A 25,837-nucleotide genomic window follows, 5' to 3' on the forward strand; every position below is an offset into this window, starting at 1 on the left:
TACAGGTTTCGATCGTTTCATGATACAGATCACTACGATGTAACGTATGTTTACAATTAAATGCTGTAATGAAAAATGTTATACAATTCAATCAATTAGCATAATCATTGCAAAAATAATGTAAGAAGGATATAATTCTTTGAAATACTGTGAAAGACAATTGCACATTTGATTGTGCGCACTGTTTTGCCAAAAGTTCCCGAAACATCCAATTTTCACCAACTTTGGAAGCTATTTTTAGTCTTTCAATATGAATTATAACCAATGAAAGAATACGTGTACTTCTTTAAAATAAACAAATATACTTTGCATGTGTTGATACTTGACAATTTTTAAGTTAAATTTAAAAGATATATTGCACCACAATTAAATTCAGTTTGGAAACATTAACTGTAACTAAGAGATTAATTCTATTTATTTAAAGTTTCTGGAGACAATTGAAAGAAATAGGATTTAAACAGTTTAATTTCTTACTTTAAGACATTTATTAAAAGTGTATATCATTTATTACGAAATAAACTCTGCTATCATTGAAATAATCGATTTCATTTTGTTGTTCAAGGATTTTGTTACCGGTCTCAGTATACTCTCTCGTGGTTCTATCGATGAAAAACTGCGTTGGACATTTTCCCTTTACGATATCAACGGCGACGGCTGTATCACAAGACAAGAAATGACGGACATCGTGACAGCTGTATACGAGCTGATGGGGAAATTTGCTGATCCAAATTTGGACCACCAAGGCGTACGTGAGAAAGTTGATCGAATGTTCCAGGTATGAATTTCTCACATTTTTATTTTCCGCGAAAATAATTTGGTACTTGCGTATTGTACATACTACGTTTATTTAAAAAAAATGAAATATTAATAATGATAGTAATAATAAAATATTAATAATGTATTATAATATTATAATAATATATAAATACTAATCGAGACCTAACTCGAATGAAACGAAAGTGGTCCGTATAATACATAAGTACCAATAATTTCAATCTTCAATAGTTTTCCCTTCGAACTGCGAGTAGTTTCTCCAAATTTCTCCAATTTTTTTATTATTGATTTCTTCCCCGTAAAGAACAGTATCTTGTAAACCGAATTTATTATTTAACAGAAGAAAATAGGTTTAAATAAGTTCATTATTGTTCTGAACCATTTCAAAATCTATCACTGTGCGATTTTATCAATCAACATATCCGATATAAACATTGGAATACACAACAATTTTCAGAATTCGATTATATTCGTCATATTCTCTATGAATTGACTTTGTTCATGACATAACCGCTCTACAACTTAATAAATATATTTACTAGGTTGAGAAATGCCATTAATTCTAACAGTAGGTGTATATAAGTAGCTACCACAAAATTGATTTCAAAGTCATTAATTTACAAAATCAAATATTTTCTTATTTAGGTTAAGAATAAATCATTTATTATATACCCCATTTTATAATAAATAATTAACTTGATGTTTTACAAAGTTTCATACGTCAATAATATAAGAATATAATTTTATTATTTCTATTTCTTATAAATCAACAAGAAACAATTTTGTACTCGTCCTTACTCAATGTATTTCATTTATTTTAATAAGTGCAGCATATCGTTAAGATTTCAACCAAACTTTTTACATAGTCTCTAAATTTTATTGTTGTGTTAATTTTTCTTTCAGAAATTAATAATTTGTTATTAATATCTAACAGTAGAATCAAAACGATATTCACAAATTAGTAGGTTTTATTTCATTATAAAGTCTATATATAAAACTTTTCAGAAAATGTTCGTCAGTACTAACATAACAAATAACAGTGCTCATTTACGTTGAGAAAAGAGAACGGGTGCTCGCTTATAAAATATCTCTTCCTTGGCAATCGAAGAAGAAGTTGTATTTTTCATCGGCTGTCGCATTGTTAGCTGCGAATGACAATGTCTACAATGATCCGCTCATACCTTTTATTATCTTCCTTTCGCATCGAATGAAAAGGCGACTCAATTCGTTCAAGAAAAACAACTTGTGGAAATATCTGTATATTCTCATCAGAAACAAACCTTGTTATCTTGCGTAGCTGCAGACTTCCATGCTCGTGTCAGAATTTACGTTGCAGCCCAGACAGACGGTACATACCATATGTCACGTATTTATATACAGAGTGTCTCATTTTAACGTATAAATAATGTAAGAAAAAAAATATTTTTAACGACACGATTTCTAGGAATTATCTGTTCAACGTTTAGAAAAACAATCTATCCAAGTACATCAGTTCACACGCGCAATGTACAGGATGTCATTGGACCGTATCATTTGTATTTACTAGTAAATCATTTATCACATAAAAAAATTTACAAGCGAAACTTATTCGGTATCAATGAAACCAACCGTATTTTCTATTCTTGATGCCAAACAATTTTTACATCTAACCCCCGATTTCGGCGGAAACCCGTTCCACGCGAATTCGTTTTACGCGAATAAAAATCGCGTAAATAGAGTCTGTCGGTACAAGAGAAAACAAAATATTGGAAAGAAAAGCTAAGATATGTTTTATAAATACATATTCATTTAGTTCCGGAAATAATTGCATTTAAAGATTAAAATGGGACACTCTGTATGTATCCAAAACTGACAATAAAGACACTTCACTTTCAGTTTGCGTTTAACTCCTTCAGACTTGATTTTTTCACATATCTAACAACATTGGACCACCATTCAATGCACCATCTGTAACGACATTATTTCGAATAAAATAGTGGAAGTATATTACCTTTCTGATAGAAATAAACTTAATGCAAGGGTGTATGTGTAGTTGCCTGTTATAATTTTAATATTTTGTCAGTTATTAAAGTATTGAAACAGGGTACATTATATCGGGCGTCGGATCTGAAAGGGTTAAGAGGACTTACTTGTTGGAAAATAAAATGAAAACTGATTTGTCTTACGTATTTTTGTATATTTTAAAAACACTATAAACCGAGTCTAATGTAGAAATTTTAAAAGACAAAATTATAACATTTTGAACGGAACAAGTACTTTAAACACATTCGTTTAAATGCCATTTTCTTTCATACAGTGACCGTGAAAATATGGAAAGTTGTGCTGTTTGACTGGAAATTTTACATGAGAGTTTCTAATAAAATTTTACATTTATTAACGAAATTGTTTACTTACAACAAAAGAAGGTAGATATTTTTTAAAGGAAACGTAACTTCTCGATTATAGTACTGCCTTTTCTAGTTTCTCTAAATTTTCAAAAATTACTCGGATAACAGTTAACTATTAATATGGTTTGTAAATAGAAATTTGAATATTTAATTTCGTACTCGATCTACAGTCGTTTTCACATTCACTGTACAGATACCTAGAAAGAAAAGAGCTTTCTAAATACACTTGTAATTAAAAATATGCTTCTGTGAATAAACCTTAAAAATCAAAAATTACATGTACAACACATTGCTTTTCTTTTGTAGGAACACTTTTTCCAGCATTGCTATTGTTCTTTTTACACTTCGAAACATATAACTAACAGAAAGGTGTTTCAGAATTAAATCTATTTATTAAGTTCAGTCAAAGAATCAGAATCTGGTTAAATATTACCCCATATAATAATATTTATTAGCGTGTTTGGCTTCAAAAGTTTCCTTAAAAAACTTTTGTATTACTGGAAGATAACAGTTCTATCTTGGGGAAGAAAACAGAATGGTCGTACTTTTCCAAACGACAATTGACTCATGCTAAGGCCATACGCAGCTGTAGAACGACTTTAATTTATAGACCAATATCCTTGAAAAAGAGATCTTTATACATGTACAACATTCTGCGTGGGCAGCGTAAAGGAACTAAATCACGAGGTTAGCAGGCGGTACACAATACGGAATAGTCTTTATGTCTTACATAATTATCCTTATATTTCAATCGTATCTTTAGTCAGGATATTAAAAAACTGTTTACCGCTAAAATCACCAAGCGTTTAACACTAAAAGCACCAAACGGGTCAAAATCACCGATTCTTAACATTTTCCTTTGAAATTATTAAAAAGATAACAGATGTTTCTTTCTTAGCTTTTCTTTTTCTTTCCTTTTTCCCTTTTCTTTCTCAATTCAATACTATATTATTTATCAACTCTAAGAGGTTCAGAAATGATGTTCTTTCCATTTTAAGAATTACTTTTTATAGGAATTAAATAAAAATTGGGGTCTGTTACTTTTGAATTGTCCCTTGTTAACTGTTCTAGCTTTCATCGTACAACCTTTATCAAATCTTCTAATATACACGGAACAGAAAGGAAATGCAATTTATTACTGAAATAGAATAAATTCATTTGGTTCTCGACAAAGAAGAACATGAGAACATTTTGGTGACATGGAATTGCCAATTTAAAGTTTGTCTCTTGCCGACACTAAAGAAGAATACAAAGTTTAAAGTGGTTGCGATTTCATTCCCCGCCATTACTTTTCTTTGTGGGTATGTTGTGTCGATACATGCTACCGATCAATGTTACAGAGCCAACTTATATTACATTTTTTTGTATATAACGAACAGAAGTAAAATTCTTTACGTATAGCAAACAGAAATTATTCTTATGTAATATGGATACTTGTTATTTACCTTAATACAATGAAATTGGAGTAGAATAAAAAATAACCATATAACAAAATTGCGTCTTTCGTAGTTTTTATTTCATATGTGTCAAATATTGACTGTGCTTTAAGAATCTGAAATGATTTAAAATAATTTTTATATTCTTTTATTTGATACGTGTCAAATATTGATTGTACTTTAAGAATCTAAAATGATTTAAAATAATAAGTGCTATTCACGGAATTATATTAATTATTTCAGTTACTACCCCTAAAGTATATACTACACCTAGAATTATTTAAGCACATATTAAAAATGAAAATGTATACATGCAACAGAGTAGAAGAGACGATGATATTTATAGAACATATTAATGAAACAATAAATGTTCTCGTCCATTTGCCAAATGTAAAATGATATGTTCTTTTTAGTACATGAAAATTATTTATAATTCTATTAACAAATTATTTATTTATTTCAATCAATTTATTAAATAACGTAATAAATTATTGGTACAATTTGAATACTCGGATTGAAGAAGATAATAATACAGTCTTTAACATTGAAAAAAAACGGCTTCCCGGAATCGCTATTGAATTTTCTTATTTCTTGTTTTACAAATAAACAAACATATTCATTTTCACATTACTATTTTATTTATACATGCTGACCAGTATCAATATATGCTTTTCATGATAAAATGAATGAAAATATTTCCAAAATCCAAAACTGAATAATTATAACTATAAGTTCTTGATTTATTTAATTAAGTATTTTACATTATATGTAACAGTCCAATTTTGTACATTATGATTTTAATCTAAAACTCTGCGCTATTATTTATAAGGAAACATACATTTTCTGAATAAGTGAAAGATATTCAAATGGCATTTGTTTAAAAAAGAATTATTGTTCATCCAAAATGGTGAGCGAAAAGCTATTAACAGATTTTTTAAATATCGGACAGAAAATAATATTATTATCTATATTAACTCATAATCGAAGCTTCACAATTTTACAGATACAATTTTGACACTTTGCTAAGAACCTAAGGAGAATATCCACTTATAATTTATAAATTAAAATACAACTTGTACATAAATACATAACCGTTACTGTATTCGTCAATGCGTTCGTTTCGACACACGAAATATATAAACCTTGACACCTGAACAATTTTATGACCCTGCTATAGTGTGATCTCTACATTTCCCTTAGGTATCTCCTATCTCGTGGAGGAATAGTGTCATAAACCGCGATAGCGAAATACACTCACTGATCGGCACAGCCGGTCCTCACAGTGGACCACTCATGGAGCTGCGTACAACAAGACGAATAAAAAAATTGATTTTTTAAATATACTTTAATTTTATTAATACCATTAACACTAGATCTACAGAACAGTTAAATTGACTTCCTTTTATTCTTCTAAAGATATTATAAAAATATATTATTGAAATTTTTATTTAGTTATTTCCAAATTGTGTCTTCTCAATTATTGTAAAAGAAGAACAGAAATCTGTGAAAATTTCGTTCAAGAATATTTAACAGATCCTCGAAAACTCTCCTTCCAAGTTTTTCCGACACTTTTGTGAAGATTGCTGTGTAGGTTGCAGCGATGTTGGTGGTGACTATTTTTATTCTCCTAAAACTCCACATTTATTAACCCATTGCATTCGAGAGGCGACTCTCAGTCACCACTTGATTTGATAGAGTAAAATTATAAAGTTTAATATTTAATATTGAATTAATTAAATTACAGAAGTATTGAAATAATACAGCTTCGTTACTTAATTTATGTTTACTAACTCTTTAAGTTAATACTAAAAAATGTCATCTAAGTCTTATTAGAAAATATAGAGTATTTCCAGTAAAATTCTTTAGAGCGCAGAGGGTTAACCGAATTTTTTATTGTTAAACATTAATAGAAAAAGTATCCCATCTCTAAAACAATTCTGACACGGGAAAATGAAAGTTATTGGTAATACATTTCCGAATGGTAATACATTGTTAAAAAAAATTGATTATGAAATGGAAACCGAAATTATTAAATGATAGAAAAGAATATCAATCGTAATCTTGTATACAAATTTCTAAATCAGGTTTATAGTATCAGATACTTGAAGGATAAATGGTGTAATACAAATTCTCAAATACATTTGCTCTCTATTTGAATCAATCACTTAAAATTAGTTTGGCGGCTGACAGTTCAATTTAACTCACTCCACGGCAGCTGTCTTGAATTTTGCAACCCTGAGAGACGTATTATTTCGTAACGCAATAACTTAAAAGCAAGATTTTCTCGTTTTTGTATCACCATCTAACAAGTTGATAATATTTTTTGGACTTTCCTATAAACACTACTTCAACCCATTACTTTATAATATTATAATAAGTTAGATTTGCGACAAAAATTTTAATAATTGAACAGTAAATATAATAAAACCGAATCACTTAATTCACATTAATTGAAGGAAAATACTATTTTAAGTAAAAAATGTTTTAATTAACAAACAAAATAATTCAGGAATTTCTAAGACATGACAAATTTGAAGCAGATATTTATATTTTTTAGCATGTTTTCTAACGTACAAAATTTCCATCTTTATAGTTTTTCTTTTTGTTAATATTTTATGGACATATTTGATGCGAAACATTTTCTCTGCCTGTAAAAGAGTTTCCTTTTGATAACAAATTTAATATCGTCTCTTTAACATTATGGTAATGTTTAATTTTAATTCTAGAAAAAAATATTGGAAAGAGTTCTTTACACATATCAGACCGTTTTTTACTAATCTTGGTTTTATCAAATCTAGATACCATAAAGTATGATAAGATATTCAATTATGAATTGATCAATTATAATAAATAATATTATGAATGTCTAAACAAAGTAACTTTGAAATAAGTATAATTTATGTCAGTTTACAAACAGTAGTAGATCAATCGATTATAAGGCAAACATGCAAGATGTGTAAAAAAGATGTTGCAAGAGTAGGTAACGGCTTTTCTAAGACCGAAACGACCTTTTACTAGCATTCTTGGTCCATTGTTCCTGAGATAAAAACCGTAAAATGATACTCTTATTTCCTCATCGCAGTAATTGTAACTCCTACAGTTTGAAAAGGGCAATAGATAGGTGTAAAAAAAAACAAGAACGGCAAAAATACACAAGGCACGTAATATATAGCAAAAATTGAAAAACTGATTAATCGGTCAATGTAGGAGTTGATATAAAGTTAAATGAAAAAACACGAAGAATTTTAAATCAAATTTTAAAATCGGTTATTTAACTAGTTAAAATTTCTCATATTCATTAGTTCTTCGATTTCCTTCCATTTCATAAATTCCAACGAAATTTAGATACCTTGTTTAGATACCTTAATCCACTACATAAAAAGAGTCATGTTTAAATTGGGAAAAAATATCGTATTACAAATAGTACACATAATTCACACAATGGTCACCGTGTTAAACATGACAATAATAATCAATGAAGTATTATGAGATAAAAATATTTATATTCTTCCTAAATATTCATCAATTCAATATGTTGATAATACCATTAAATACAGTTTCTATTATTATTTCAGATTACATAGCTGCATAGGTATATACATATATATAGATACTTTATAACAAATAGCATTGTATAATTTCATAAAGCAAAATATTTTCATTGTACAAACGTGGCTGTGATGTAATATAGGTATACACGTCTTTCGAAAGAGTTTCTAAAATTTCTTTAGAACTTCTAGAACTTTAGAGTTTAAAACCTTAAGTAACAATTGTTATTCAATACTTTGAATTACTGAATAATCGTTGAACATAAAAGGTTAAAAAATGGTTAGTTCTTTCTATTTGTAATAAACAAATGCTGTTTACAAGTACAGTATCGTGTATATTCCATCAATCTTATCGTCTCCTAAGTATCGATGTATATCCAGTAATTATGAAACAAAACGAAAGAAATCAATAGATTCTAATTAAGCAAAAGGAAAACAAATATAATTGGCATGAGTTGCATCAATCATTTTTTTTAATTAGAGGTCGTTCATGCCGAGTAGAGCGAAAGTTGCGATAAAATCGGTTCCATTGTTTCTGAAAAGCGTTTGCGAAACCTTTGAGAACCCTTCATAACAATATAGTCAATACTTGGTTCGTATGGTACTTAAAAACAGGGTCGAGCATTTTCACTCATACGTAATTGTATGTAGGTACGTACAATGTGCAATAATATTCAACGAATTTGTTTTACTCTTATTTCTTCATCAGGAATAAATTGATAATTAGTAAAAATAATAAATACTGCACACAAAATTATATTTTTTATTTGTACTAATATAGGTATTTATCGCTTATACTGTCATATTTTTTACTTTACGTACTAACTTTCTACACTAGCACTCCAAATACAAAAAATTACAACATAAAAGAGAAAAAAAAATTATGAGATTATTTAATAACGTATATAATATTTACATGCTCGTATTTGTTATACGCATAATATTTCTACATTATATAGTTGTCGTTTACGTTCTAGCCCTCGTACAAGCAAAAATTAGTTTGTTCAAATTAAACAGTGCATCGAGGCGCTACTTCTCCCAGAATTTATACTGGATTAAAATGACAATTTTAATTGCCATTTAAATATTTCGCACAACACTTTTTTCACATTTGATTCACACAACCTGCGTAAAGGTTTCTCAAGAGACTATTTTGTCGACATCCATTACTCTTGGGTTCAGCAATGTCCAAGAGAGTGAACTGTACTGTCTTCTTCCCAAGAACGTTGACATTTCTACGTAAATTTCTTTCAAGAGACAAGGATTCTTTTGGAAGCTTCTCGTCTTTTGGTTTCAATTTCTTTCGTCTTTGCTCTGGCAGTTTCACTCAATTTCTCTACTTCAACTAAAATGATACAATCGAAAAGAGTGTACATTTTCTATGAAAAAATCATATTCTACGAATAAAAGGTAATATGTTTGTAATGTTTTAAAACCATTATTCATTTATAAAACTTTTGCGATCGGATAAATATACATTTCAATTTTTGGTTTCATTCATGAAATATTTATAAAGTCATCATAATATCTACTAATCATAAATATAAATGAAGCAAAATATAAATTGTGATTCATATCTGTTTTACATACATGAATTTTTTTATAAAAGTATTTATTTTATCCACACTTTCTGTTTTGATTATTAAAATTTTACTAATCATTTACAAGTTCAATGTTCAGTTGTCGAAATTAAAAAATTATATGCAATTTAACAGCTAAAGATATAAAGGATTCAAAAGCATCAAACAAACAATAAATTTTAGTAATCTTCATTTAAATAAATAAAAATAGGTAGCAAAGTTAAAGTATAACGTTTACGAAATATTTTTGTATTAACTTTTCTATTAATTATAATTCAGGACAGCACTATACTTTTAGTTAAAAGTTTAGAGTTATGTGAATAGTTGTCTATCTTCACGTTAGCAGTGTTCTTACAAATCATGAAATCAACCTTCTATAGTTTCATAAACATTTTTCAAATATATTTAACCAGTTAACTGCGTTTAATGAGTATACACGTCATCTTAAAGTTTGAAATGATATTAATTCTTTCAACAATGAATTCTTTATTTTTTCAAATAAACATGTAATTCTTCTTTGTTTTGCTTTGGTTTTTTATTAAAATATACCTATTCGTCCTGCATTTGACGAGTACATACTTCATTTTTATATTTTTTACAATCAAAGAGAAGATTTTTTAGATTAAATTCCATAATTAACAGCTTAATGTAACTACAATATGAATTAAACTTTTATTTGCAACGTTTATCTCATATTGATTTAACAGAAAACAGGAACACAACAGTTACGTTATCAAATAATTCGGAATAAATTGATAACATATCGACAATTTGGTCACCTCTATACTTTCTTTTAAACGTTAACGTGATAACTACATAGTATTTACAAGAATGACTAATATTATATCTAGATCTAATATATGTAAACCTAATAAAGAATTGCAAACTGTTCTCTCTGAAACCACACAGTAGTTATCGATTTCATTTTCCTTAATTAAATGGGACACACAGTAGATTATTTTGTTCATTATAATATTCTGCTTTCTGTATACTGTCTTCTACAACTGTTGTAAAGGATAACCTTTAGAAAATAATAATCTTAAGAAAAAAATGTAGCAAATAATAAAGAAAATTACATAAAAGTTACAGCGCATCATCTTAAAAGATTATCAAAAACGTATACAAAATTGTGAAGTCTTCGATTTATAATAATCTAACAATTCTTTATTTCGTAAGCTCTCCACTAAAATCGACCAACTTCGAATGGGAATGTTCCCTTTAAACGATTCAACCAAATAATATAATATTCTAATAAATATGTTAACAATATTCAAAACACACAACAGAACGTAACCGTGGATAAATAAAAAAAACCTATTTATTAACACTAATATAACATGACTGCAAACCTTGTTAAAAATAAATTTCCATTCCAGTTACGAATTTTTCGTTGAAGTTTGTTAATTTGTTACTGTATTAACATCTTATCTATAGGTGACGTCATTTGACGTCAATTGAATACTGTTATCTGTTACGGACGTTGTTAAGCATTATACGAATGTCATGTACAGTAACTGATATATTTTACCGCATTTACAATTAGGGACTGAAAAATTACTAGTTTCTGCCATCATCGGTAATACCAAAAGAAAGATCCTTATTATTGTTATTTAAAAAAATATTGATTTTCCTATTAAATGAATACATTCACAAAATATTAATACGAATATTTTTATATTAATATTATAATATGTAAGAATATATAATATTATAATAGGTAAGAAATTAAGGTAAGTACTAACGTATTATATGGACCATCTTTGTTTGTTAACTGAATTAACAAAAAATAACATGTTCATCGACACATTGCAAACCTATAGTTTTATTGCTAACTTTACCCTGTGGCCAGGTATGTTTCTATTGAACGGATAAACGACAACAATGAAAAGTCAATAATTCTCGTGATTGGCTACAAGCTCTAAAACATACAACACTAGAATTCTCGTGATCCATCCGCAACGCGTTGAAATGAAGTTTATTTTGCAAATAACTTCGCTCTATCAATAGAATATTTCACTTTTCCAGAAAATGGACGGGAACAAGGACGGAGTGGTGACGCTGGCTGAATTTTTAGAAGCTTGTCGAGCGGACCCGGATATCTCGACTAGTATGGCAGCTCTGGATACGGCCTTCTGACACTCGGCACGACCACGATACACTCCATGGACCTGAAGAGATTTGTCGGTTTGAGAATAAATCGCTCAACGTTGTACACTCGCTTCTCGGAGTAGGTAGCGAGAGAATTTCCTCGAAGGTGTTTCAGGGAGGTCCCTAGCGATAGGGAAGACGAGTCTCGGCGCGCGCGAACTTCCGCGACCGAGGCGTCTCGAAAGAAAACGACCTAGATATTTTTCCCGTAACTTGTTGAAACTGTGGCGCCCGGCCACGTTAAAGCATCCAACACGAGGAAACCGAGAAAAGAAAGTATCTCGTCAGCGTATCGCTTTTATCGAGGCGATTTTAGGTCAAACGACGAAACCGATCTCTTCTGAACCGAAGGTCGCATGAAATGAGAATCGTGAGAATCGAAGTTACCCATTTCCGAAAAATTTCTAGCTGTAGTATATCGATGTGCGTGTCACTAGAGGCGGGAGGTTTAGATGAAATGGATTAAGAGAAAAAGAAAAAAAAGAAAATAGAGAAAAATTCGAAAAAAAGCCAAGAAAAACGATATTTCGTGATTGTTAGTAGTTAAAGAGTGAAACTTGTTATGGACTGTTCCCAGTAGTTCGTTTTTAAGGAACGCGCGCTACAAACGATGAATGAACGTGTAAAGTTAGGACGAAGCTGCTAATAGAGGTGACGCCATTCCTAAATGACAATGAAATTAACGAGTATTCACTTGAACACGAGTGGAGGTCGGTGTTTAATGTAAGAGAACCAGATTGATGTTCGTGTTACCACGGTGCGTCTTAGGAGAAGGAGGAAAGAGAGGAACGACCATTTTTTGTGAAATAGCTGGTTAGTATTTTCGTCATACCGGAAGGTATTCCAAATTGGACACTCGATGTACACTGTACGCGACATTGTTTGCGTCGTTCTACGGGAGAAACAAAAAACACGGATATACCTGAATACAGTGATCGTGTGCAGGTCTAATAATTGAGGTTCGCTTTCTGCAATTCTTCATTCTCTTCGTTCCGTCTGGCTTAAAGGGAAACAACGTCTCGAGAAAAACGGTTTATCACGTCGATCTCTTTTTTTATACTAAGAAACACGATATCGAAACTTAGATTCTCAAATGCTTCCGTAACAATGATGACGTAGTTCAATTTTTTACGATGATCGTAATTTTTTACGAAGCTTACGAGTGCTGAACGTGGACATCGCATTGAGACACGGTCAAAACGGTATACACGGTTCATTTTGCTCACGATTAACGAAGTAACTTTTCCCTCTCCTTTGTTTTCCAATGCCATCACCGGCGAAAAAACGCATGTGCATGTGCAGTAATGCTCGCTTAAATTTCACAATTTCGGGTCCCAACAGTCGAATTTAACGAAGTAGAAAAAAAAGGAGAAAGCTATCTGCTTCCAGGCATTGACTCGCGCACAGCCTGACAAAGACAGAGAACCAATATAGTGAGCGGAAGCGGGATAGACACAGACCATCAAGTATCGAGGGTCGAGACGCGGGACTTCAAAGCGATGCCACACGAGTCAAATATAAACATGCAATGAAGAAAATTTCAATTATAGTAATTTCAACCTTATCTTCTCAAATGCAGTGTCAGTGAATTTTTGAAATTGTTCTGTTTAAAATGAGTCCAAATACGGCAGATATCGAACTAGTTTTACCAACTTAATGTAATTAACGAAATTAAGAGTTCATTTACATCAAATCGATAAAACTAAACCGATCTACATCGTGTTTGGATTCATTTTAATGAGAAGCATCTCAACATCCCATCGGTACTACGATTAAGAAGGTAAAGTTATAATTATTGCAAGTGCATATTTATACATCTCTTTAACCTGTATCCGTCTCCGTTCCCCTGATTGTATTCATTTTCTGTCCCTGTTTACTGGGATTACATAGAGTGGGGATGGTGCAATGGAATTAAGCCGAGTAAATTTCTGTGGAATTTAAGCGAGCATCACTCTACTATTGGGAGATCTTTTGATGGCTAAGATAAGGAATGCGACTGATTGATTAATTTTCATGTTTTCTCACTCAGTCTTTTGTTTTCCCTGATTGATATTATTTTCAGTCACTAATTTATTATATCGATTACACGTAATCAATCAAATTTGTAAAACTGTAAACTAGAAAAAGACTTCTTGCCCCTATACTATAGACATCAAGTTATCTCCCAACTGTAGGTACACACGCATTCGCATCGCACCCCGTTTGCTCGCGTCACGTATAAGCTGGCAAACCGAATTTAATTCGCTCCACGCGTGTATCTACGATTGCGAGAAAGAACGCAGCTCCAGACATGATTCAGTGATTTCGTAGTTGTCGTAAACTGGCATTAATGCACTTTCAGTTGCACAACGAGACGTTAGCGAGCGGAGATAGGTCACGTATTCGACGCAACCAGCTCTTTTGAGCCGTCGTTGCTGGTTAAAACGGGTAGTATTAATTTATTTAGAACTTTGTAACGATAATAACACATAAATCGGGGGCGTATAACACTTTACCAGCCGTTTATAACATAGGTGAAACGATAAATCCAATCATTGTTATTTGTGCTTAACTTTTTCAATGATACAATTTCCTGTGGTGTTCACTTCAAAGACCTGATTACTTAGAGTATTCAGTTTGAAACAATGAAACACACTTTAATACTGGAACTACTGAACAATTGGAGTGACTTATTAATGATTTTTTTTTCTAATAATTAGGAGGATACATTTCTTAAGATTTGAAACATCTCTTATCATTGTATCTGTACAAATATTCAGGAATTTATTTCATAATCTCTCACAAAAGCATCTTTACAATTTCGATGCGTGTAAAATACAAATTTTTGAATGGGTCTTTTTCATTTAGTTTATAATTTTGTCACTGAATCTATATTTATGTATTGGTAAAGAAATGCAATCATAATACTATTGTTTCACTAAGTAAATCAATGAGACCACAAAAAATTTAATCTTGTCCTTCATTAATTCAAAATTAATCCTCGACCTACTTTTTCTGCTAAATTTCATTATCAAATTTGATTTTCTTCTATATTTGTAATATGCTTTATAACGTCCAAATTACTCTTTCAGAATACGAGATTTCAGTTATAAAAATTTTTTCTGGACCATCAAAAGCAACAAACAAATTTAAAATGTAAAATTCCCTTTTCACAAAATTGTGTATACTTAATTTCATCATGAATGCTGTGAAAATGTGTAAAAAGTTATCTTTTTAGAGAAAATAATATTTTATTTTTAGAGTACAATTTTTGAAATATTAACTATGAACTCCTTCAAACAAGAATGAATATATTACGTTCTATTAAAATATCAGGCTGTTATCAATGAAGTAGATAATTTCTCTAATAAGTATTGGCACACTTGATCATATTTTTTTATGAGAGTCTCATGAAAATCTTGAGAAAATTTTATGAAAATTTTTTCATAAAAATCTTATAAAAATTTCCTATGAAAATCATTAAACAATATTCCTACTTTAAATTTTTGTTTTAAAAATAACATAAATACTTTGTGCCAGATCTCTAATAACAAAATGAAAATATTCTTTCTATATATTTCCATGACAGTAATGACGCCTGAATTCAATTATCTAGATTCGTAGATCGCTGTTGTTTATACATAAAAGAATCCAGGATTGAATGGTACATCCAGATAAGTCATCATGCAATAAAAAATCGAGAATATAGAATAACATACACAAAAAAAATGTTTAGTAGTAAAAGATAAATTTGTGAGAAATATGTCTTGTTACGGGTTATCGATTCATTTATTAAATAATTGAGGAATGAAACTTATTTGTTTTTTCTTTGTTCCTTACAAAAGAATACAAAATAATGTTCAAATTCAATTTTCTCGAAAATTAAATATGGGACAAACAAATTTTATTTTATATCTTTTTCTTATTTTTTCATAGAAACATACCCTCTACCTACTTGACGTGTTCTTCAAACGCACCCAGGGCATATATTAACTTGAGCTCGCTTTATATTTTGAGTTCTCAATGTAAACGTATATACTTTGTTCATCTTACTGCATCATTGCTGTCAATCCAGTTATTTTAATACAATTATTAATATCATAGAAGAAAATATATTGGTAGACGAGTGAAAAATAGATTAAAAGCCACTAACATAAATAAACGACAATCGGCATTAAATGCTGAACAGTCAGATTACTCTTATACTTGAATCAAAATAGAAACCCAGGTTTTATTCGAGAATGAACAAATTATCTAAACGTTTCATTACGTGAAGTATCATAACAAATGATGGTATCAGTATTAGCTTGTAAATTACGGTCAGTAACGTACGGTGGGTAAAGTGTTAACTTAAACGTGTGACAAATATTAGAAAACAAATAAACAGCGAGTATAGGCGAGAAGAAATTAGCGCGAGTCGTAGAAAGTATATCGTAAATCCCGCTAGAGCAGCTGGTCATGCTAGGCCGGACTTATTGTTTCTAGCGTGTAAGCGAGTAGATTTAAGTGACATAATAGAAGTATTTATTTTTGTGACAGGTAAGTGAGTTATTAATCATGGTAAGATACTAGCTTATAAAGACTGTGTGCTGCTAAAGAGTAAGAGAGAGAAAGAGAGAGACAGAGAGAGAGAGAGAGAGAGAGAGAGAGAGAGAGAGAGAAAGAGAGAGAGAGAGAGAGAGAGAGAGACATCGATGAAGATAAAGAGAGAAAGAGAGAGAGACATCGATAAAGGCGAAGAGAAACGAACGACAAGAAAAAAAGAGTGACAGGATGATTTTACTTAATTTTCCATTCATCCGATCATTGATTAGGGACTCTCACGGTACCGTATTTTATTGTGGTTAACAACGTTGTGCGATGACTGGACCAAAGCATCCGCAACGAACGACGACGATCCTCAAAATATATTTAATCATTTCCATCACTGCCTACTTCTGATCGTAACTGTAAATATGATGCGTTTACTTAGCAAAACGGAACAAATTCAACGGTGCATCGAAAAGTTCAAGTCTGTGTAGTGCGTTCGAAAAGATACGAGCAACAGAAACGAGGAAAATGTTTAATGGGTACGTTCAGTCATCCTAGAGAAGATTGGTTAAATTTTCCTTTTCGTTGTGTACATCTTATGATTACGGGGTACATCGGGGAATACAGCTGGCTTCTTTCGATATTTCTCAACCGTTTCTTTACGAAAACACGGTCGAAAAGTGCCAAATGATCGTTCTCCTTTCATTTCAGCTGAGAAAGTGAATTACGCTTTTCGATTTTTACATAACAAAAATTCGAACCAGTGCGCGTTCCATTGTTCTATTTCGAAGCAGGTAATAACGAAAATAAAAATCAATAATTAGAAACAAACCAAATCACTAAATTTAATCCTAAAACTAACAAACAGTTAAATTGACTTTTTAAAATTCCTGTATAGGAACTTCAAGAGTACATCTATTGAGACTTTAATTGATTTATAACTCAGTTGACGTATTGCTAAACCAATTTCTTTAATCATTTCTCAGAAAAACATCTGTTGCCTTTTTACAATTGTAAAATGAAAAAATCAGGAATGGGTCATGTAATTGGAGCGAAAGGTATAGTTCATAGGTACATAAAAAAGAAAGTTTCGGAAGAAGAAGACATATTCCCCTTATACTACTGCTAGGAGGTTACTTGATGGCTAGGCTGAGGAATTCAGCTGATTCATCAGTTTTGATTTGTCCAATTTTATGTTGGTTTATTTCCTAATTCCTGATATTTTCGTACACTCATTTGCTATTCATCAATACGGTTACATATAACCAATCAAAACTATAAACCTGTAAACTAGGTTTGTTTCACTAGACATCAAGTCATCTCCCAATTGTACACATAGAACTGAAGCATCTTTTTAAGACGTAGTGTCAGCCTTACGCGTTCTTCTGAGTATTTAGGTACTTGGAATGTTGTGACGTCGACATATTCGAATAAAAATCACGCGATGCATCCGTAACTAATTGAAAAGTACTGGACAATGATAAAGAGAGTCGGTACGAGAGGGAAACAAGCGCAAGCAAAACAAGTGTTGCGATTTCTCCAATTTTTAGCAGCGCCTACACTTACAATTAGAACATAAGATTTAACGTATAGACTGAGGCAAACGTCGACGCTTGCCTCGTATCAACTCGATCACTACCGCATGTCTTTGAAGTTACTGAAATAAGTATAAAAAAAGACAAAAGGAACGGGGAAATTGCGTTATCTAGTTATTTTCAATATCAACCAAATCTTAGACCTAGATCTCGGAGAAGGTACATAAGACACTGCTTGTACACACCATGTTGATTGAGAATACGATAGGTCTAGTGTGTCTCTGGATTTCGATTTCTTTCGTTCACGAACAATATCGAACCGAATCACATTATTTTCGAATCGATATTACGTAGATTAATCGTACGATACGTTTCTAGAGAACAGAAAACGAGAAATTCTGTAACTAAACGGATGTCAGCGGAGGAAGTAATTACAAAAGGTTCGGTTTTCGGAAATACGATCCTATTATATGTATGTTAGCTCTATCCTATACTTAATCGATGCACGTACAGAAATGCACACGAAGACGTTCATGCTATTACTAACAGCGAATCGTCTTATCTTACTTATAGCGTGTCTAGAACTTTACGTCGGTAAGGCCCTGTATGTATGATTAGAAAACAATTGCAACCGATAATTGTTACATGATTGTCGACCGATAAACTGAACTTCTTATATACGTATTCGACGTGTCACATAGAGCGCTTCGGTGGGAAGATTACGATGGAAAAGAAACAAACAAGCAGGTTGGGAAGAAGAATTTAAACGAATAGTTCACATTGATTCCAAATGAAATTGGCGATCACGCTCATGACAAATGTCAAAATGTGATTATAAGAATGTGCATCGTAGGGATACAGTACATATACAATATCACAAGCAAACTAATCAGATAATAGAAATTTTACCTTCTCGAGCAATTTAGCGGACAGAGTATTTTTCTGGAATTTTTCCAAAGGACCAGAACTCGTATTTTCTAAGGTGCAATCAAGGGAAAATATCGAAAGCGTTTCTCTTAAGTTCATTGATGTAGACAATAAGAATAAATTCGAGGTGACATTTGTATTTTATCGAATACGTGAAGCCGAGTCTACATCTGTACAACTGCGCGTCCCGTGCGGGCCTAATTGCGAAACCCGGTGAAAAGAATCGATTTTATTCAACGTTCACCAAACGAACCGACCAACTATGCTGCCAGGAACTGTATAGTACGTATTGGGCTCATGTACTTTAATATTAATTCTTCTGCATTTTAAGTAGTGGCTCGTGATATTATGTTAGACACAAAGCAACTTTAACGAGTAACATTTATATGCTTCCATTAATAACTGATCTACTTATATTTTTATTTACTTTTCTGAATGTTGCTTTGCTTTGCTGCCTATGTCAGATTTTTTAACGTATTCCTTAGTTCTTATAAACGATGAAAATCCATTTTATTTACAGCTTCTCTTCGTAATTTGTTTAGAGAGTAATTCCGGGAGAGATGGTCACATATTTTCGTTGAAACGCATTTGAATGAAAACTAAAAGAATTAGAATACTGGATTTGATTTCTAACCAAATTTCAGTTACTTTCTTACAAAATAATCAAGAACAATTAAAATTACAAATGAAAAACACATCAATTGTAACTGTAATTCTACGAATTACATACACAAGATAATTGATCTAGCTATCTCTGCCGTGTTGCCACCTCCGGAATGTTCAAAATGTGCTGTTTTAGTTGTTCGTATATTTCGTTTAAACTACATTTTTATCATTTTGTGTATCTTGCTACATGAAATCGCACAGCATTCAACGTATTAACAAAAAGCAAACTTTTTTTCTATCTTTGATAATATCTTTAATCCATTTTCATTCGACTTTTCAGTATACTTTTTTATATATTACCAAGGTAACTCTTATATGTTCTAGCTAATATAGAAAAATATTTTTTTTCTTTTAACTTTTGTTACACATTTTGCTCATCTTCCATGATGAAAATCTCAAATCTGTTTTCGTATTCACGAATGTTCTATAAAAGTTATATAAACTTTCTTTTGCACGCTACTGTGGTTATATCTATATTTATTTTGGTTGCGAACATTAAATGAATCCAATTAAAGGTACTCAAAGATACGATAATCTTAAAACTAATTACACTTGCATATTAAAACCAGAATCTGTCGCGATAATGAAAACACGATTAGTTTAAATTAACCACAATTCCCAGAAAAATACTAAAATATACATCATAAAATTATATATTAAACCAGTGATTTCCAAACTTATGTCACTACGCCCCCTTTAAAAATGTCTAAGCGTCCCGGGGGGGGGGGGGGGGACCTTTACTTCACCAAATAATACAGACGCATTTTGAAATGGTGAAAAACATATTAATACAAAAAATGAAAAAACGTAATCGACAGAATAATAACTTTTTGCGCTCCCTTTTGCACTAGTTCGCGCCTCCCAGTTTGGAAATCGCTGTATTAACACTAGAATTACTGAGCACTTAAACTAACTTTTTTAAAATTTCTTTATAGAAGCTGTAAACGTACATTTATTAAGATTTGACTTCACTTATATTTCAGTTTAGATGTCATTGAATCAGATTCTTTAACACGTTGACTACCACGAAAAACATGAGCGTTTTCACTTACTCCTTTGTAGCAAAGATAAAAAGAAACAATTATTAATTATTTGATATTACTACTTTTATTACTAGAATTACTACTTACTATTATGTAGTTATTTACGTTATCGAATACTTTTATTCGACGTCAGTTGTCTTGTTTGCAAGTCAATATGAAGCTCTGGTTCCACGGGACCACTGTGACAGCGAAAGTCTTAATCATTTCTGAAAGAACTATCTATACCTTTTCAGTCATTGTAATAGACGAAATCAGAAATAGGTCAGTTTGACCCATCTGGTAGTTCTAGTGTTAAACATATGATACGTAATATCTGGAATCAGGAAAGTAATAACACGAGGATACGCTTCGTCGATAAAACGTATTAAAATAAAAGTTGATTTGTATTGTACTTCGAAAGTACACAATTCGTCCTGTTACGCGAGATATCCATAATGCATCGGTGCACGGGTAGGTGAAATATGCAAAATACGTCAACATTATTCCGTCGAACGAAACGCGCGCAAGCATTTGCATGCGAGCTTTAACGACGAATCCCGTTTTGATGAACTTTCGCAGCACCCCAGTCTGTATTCGATCGTAACAGTCGACTTTTTTGAGAATTTCAAGCGACGTTTTCGGCACGCGTTGTTCCAGTGTGAAAACGGCATTTAGCCGCACACAGGTTGCACAGGTGTAAACACGGCCTGCAAGAATCGTTGTACACGTTATCACTCGTGTGTCGAGATTTTCATTTTGTAAATGCCAAGGAACTAGAGCAAAGTAGTATTCGCTAATGTGATTATTAAACCGTAAATAGCATGAACTTTTGAGAACAACTTACAGACAAATTGTTACGCTGCGAGATTTTATTAAAAAGAAAAAAGAGGGAAGTAAATGTTGCGCAAAACGTGTCGAAATAATTACAAAATGTTACGCTAAATTTATTTTCAACGATTATAAAACATTTTAGAAGCATTCGCTTCACATGAATCCGAGTAAGTATTCTGAACGCTTATTAACACGTTAAGCGCCACGGAAATCTTGGGCGTTTTACATAACACTGATTCTTTCGTAGCAAAGATAAATAGGAACGATCATTAATTTTTTAGCATCGTAACACTTACATTACACTATTGTCAACTTACTTACGTTATTAAACACTTTTATTCGTTATCAGTTATGCTACATATTATAATTATTTTTTAGCAATTCGGAAGTTTCAGTCATCGGTAACTGACATGGCATTTAACGAGTTAATCGTTTCAAAAATATGATGATCTTTTGTTAAGCGAACATGGAAATGTAATTCCGAAACCGTTCCAAATTATTTACAAACGTTCATACGAACATCGACACAAACATAACTCAATTCTGTTTGCAACGTGACAGTGGTTATCTGAATTAATTAGGAAACGCAACGTTTAGATAATCAATTCATTTGAATTAACAGGAAATGTTACTTCGAATAGAGACAAATTATTTATTATACGATAGCGAGTCATGAAGTAACTACCTATGGAAGTAATTCACAATAGTTTTTTTAAATGTTTTGAAGATCTCGAGCGAAAAATGTTACGCCTACTAATTATTAATTAGTGAAAGCTCATGCAAACTCTTTGGAGCACAGTTTAGTAAGTAAAACCAATATATAACTTGCAGTATATTTCATTTTTATAAAATTTAGCATTTTAATTTACATATACTTATTTTTCCTTAAAACCATAAAAGCAAAACTTTATACACGAACGATACTTAAATTTATCCTATTTACCCTAAGTTGAAAACAATAAGAAGATAAGAAGAATACCAATAAAATTTTGTCACTTCATTTATTATCGCAGATTTTCTTTTGGTCATCTGAAATAGATATTTAAATGGTACTTCAGATTTTGTAGATTTTATTTAACAAAACAGTATACAATAGCCTCTCCACACGTAACAGGAGAAGGCGAACCTTACTTTACGTTTGCCGACGACTAAAGCTAGGGTGCAAACTAAAAGCACCAAGGATATGTATATAATAGAACGATGGCAAAATCCAATACTCTCTATGGTTTCGTTACCTGACCTCAAAGACCCCAGCAAAAAGGGGGAAATACTCTGCTTTTCAATACCTGAAATTGTACTTTATAAAAATTCACGTTTCCCAACGAACTTCTTCAAAAAATTATTTGACATTAAATACCATTTTTAACGTCACGAACAGAGAAGTGTGATATTATTCGCACGGAACAAGAAATAAAAATCTTTTTTCCTTACATTTTAAACGAAAAATAATGATTTTGTACATTATTTGATAAATCTGCCATATCGTAACCAAAATCATTTTCGTATTTTCGTAAAGAAATTTCATTGAACGTATAGTACTCCAGTTTTTATCGACGATTTAATTACATTCAGTTCTTATAATAGTTGTATCCACAAAGTTGCGACAAAATTAAATGGCATAAGCATAAACATATGAGACGAAATAAATCGTAAGGCAAGGGGTTAACGGTATACATAACAAAATAATCGTAACAAGTGGATTATCAGCTAACTGTGTTCCAACGAGTTAACAAACAATTAGAATGAAGCTGTTCTATTAGTTCCACTGAAAACGATCAGAGAATTTTTTGAGGGGTACAGAACGCATTGTATATCTCGTCTACTTTAATGTAGGCAACATTGTACTCTAATAGAATTCAACAATCTATCTTCTATGTACGAAATCTATCTCCTCCTCGATAACTAGTCGCACCATTATTGAGGATATCATCGGTGGTGTCTATTACGTATAGTATAACTGTTGAACGGAAAGAGTGTAAGGGTGGGGAGCAAATTAAAAGGAAATTGCGCGATGGAAAGGGGTTTAACGTCCCAGAAAGAAAACAGGTGAACCAGGGCAATGAATAACACTTATGAAATCATTGAGCCATTTACGGTCAGTATCAATACTTAAGAAGAATTATTAAATAGAACTACGGAAGATTATGGTCAGGCTGTGCATGTATGGCTGACAGATGGTCCAATCGTATAGATTATGTACTAATAAGAAGTATACTGAGAACATTAAAATAAAACTTAACTGTGTTACACGGTGTATGAAAAGTTGTCAGGAAAATTGGTAAGGAGATGTAACGACACCTTCACGAACGAAGTTTAAAGATTACTCACAACTATCTCTGAAATATAAATGTACAAATTGAAATGAGAGAGTGTTACGAATATTATATCAACTTATTTTGATCCGTCAATATTGAACGTATAATTTTGTATATTCATACTTGAATGGAGAACAATTTTATTTGTGTGTGCAATTTCTTAACGAAAAGAAAAATAAACAATTCCATCTACTTCGAATATACTAAATGAATTATAATACAGTTTACGTGTTTCACATTATAAGGGCAAAATTAACTGGAAATTAAAGGTGTGACGAGTAAGATATTTTATTGTACAAGGTGTACAAAAAGTAATATTATATACTCGGCTCGAAGGATGCGTACAAGAAAAGTTTATTACAGACTTATTTATAACGTTAAATATTAATGTTAAATTCTTTTTCGCGGTAACGTCTTCTACTCGAGAAGAAAGAACAAGTTCCGTTTTCGAGAAAAAAGTTAAACTCTTAGGAACAATGAATATATTTATATTCATGTAGCTACGAAGACCTGCTATCACTGTTATACTTTACCCAGCTAACTGTCTAATGAATTATATAACGATACGTAAATTCCGAAAAGAAGTAATTAACAGCAATTATTTTATGTCACTCTAATTTAAGAACCAATAGTTTTAATATTATTTCTAATGATGAATTTTAATTTTTATCCGCGGATCATTTCTACTTTTCCTTCTATTCTATTTTAACTTTCTTCAGCATAGCCAAGAATTTTAAAAGAAGTGTCATTAACATTACAAAATATGATCATTACTGTAGACTAATAAATATATAAGTTCTAACCAACCAATCTTCTTTCCATTTTGTTTACTGGACTATATTTTCCACTATGAATTATTAAATAAGTATATAAGCAAATTGGAATGCTTCATACGTTAAACTTTCCTATGTAATGGCAATTCAAAATAATTTTACAATGTTTCATCAACGTGAAGAATTCTTAAACCTCAAGTGGAAATGGATACAGATACAAGAATTAAATGTTGTTTCAATAGGGAAGCGTACATCATTATATTATACCTCAGGTCAGATAAGAAACTATTCCGGAGAGTGATAAGGTATAACAAAGTAAATATAGGATTACACGATCAAATCGTTGAGAAAAAATCATTATTGTTCTTCTTGTCAAGTAGAGTACGTTAATGTAAAGAAAAATTAAATATTACTTTAACATACTCTATAAAATGTTGTACTCCGTTTTGTGAATTAAAACGTTTGATTGAAAGGTATGAAATTCAACCCCTAAACGATACTTATCATCCACTTTTCCGAAAATATAACAGTTCTAAAATACTTCGTTCACGAGAGAGAACACGAATACAACTAAAAACGTTTAGGTAGATCTATCTTAAAGTAGAAAGAACGTAAAAACGAAAATGTTATAATTAATTATAGTGTATCTCTAAGAAAAGAAATATTAGAAACCGAATAAAACCGTACCGAAACTGTAAATATTAATACAGTGATTGCTTTGTAACAATAAATTATAATTTCTGTGAAGTGTCATGCCATTTTGTTACACCACTTAATTATAATTATAATTATCTACAAAACGTAAAATTCCTCTTATTATTAGGTAAAAAAATTATCATGTTGCATACCTTTACAGTAATACTCGCTTAAATTCTACAATTCCGGATCCCAGTATTGAAATTTAACCGAGCAGAGAAAGAGCAAACAAAGCAAGATAGATACAATCCGTCAAGCATCGGGGGTCGAAGCGCTGGACTTCAAAGCAATGCCGCACGCCTGAAGTATAAACATGCATGCAAAATTTCAATTGCGGTAATTTTAACCTTACCTTCTCAAATGCAGTGCCAGCGAATTTTTGAGATTGTTGTGATTACGATGAGTCCTGACACAATGTAAATCGGACTAATTTTACCAACTTAATGTAATTAATGAAATTAAAGGTTCATTTTCACCAAATCGATAAAACTGGATCGATTTACATCATGTGTGGACTCATTTTAATGAGAAACATCTTAACATTCCATCGGTGCTACGATTGAGAAGGTAAGGTTAAAAGTATTGCAATTGAAATTTTCTTCATTACATGTTTACATTTAACGCATGTGACATCTCTTTGAACTGAGTCTGTCTCTCTTCTCCTCACTTTATCCATTTTCTGTGCCTGTT

General features: G+C 31.4%; 1 protein-coding gene across 1 annotated transcript in view; it reads left to right on the forward strand.

The window, feature by feature from the left end:
• The window catches only part of LOC116431943 (A-type potassium channel modulatory protein KCNIP1), a gene marked incomplete at its 5' end in the record, with an annotated part of 88,028 nt that extends 63,540 nt beyond the window's left edge, over positions 1-24,488 (forward strand). The window contains 2 exons of the mRNA XM_031988111.2: positions 563-775; positions 11,751-24,488. Of these exons, the coding sequence (XP_031843971.1) occupies positions 563-775; positions 11,751-11,861 (324 nt within the window). The remainder of the gene's footprint in view (positions 1-562; positions 776-11,750) is intronic.
• Between the last annotated feature and the right edge of the window lie 1,349 nt (positions 24,489-25,837).

The sequence above is a fragment of the Nomia melanderi genome, chromosome 2 (genome assembly GCF_051020985.1).
Source record: "Nomia melanderi isolate GNS246 chromosome 2, iyNomMela1, whole genome shotgun sequence".
Taxonomy (NCBI): Eukaryota; Metazoa; Arthropoda; class Insecta; order Hymenoptera; family Halictidae; genus Nomia; species Nomia melanderi.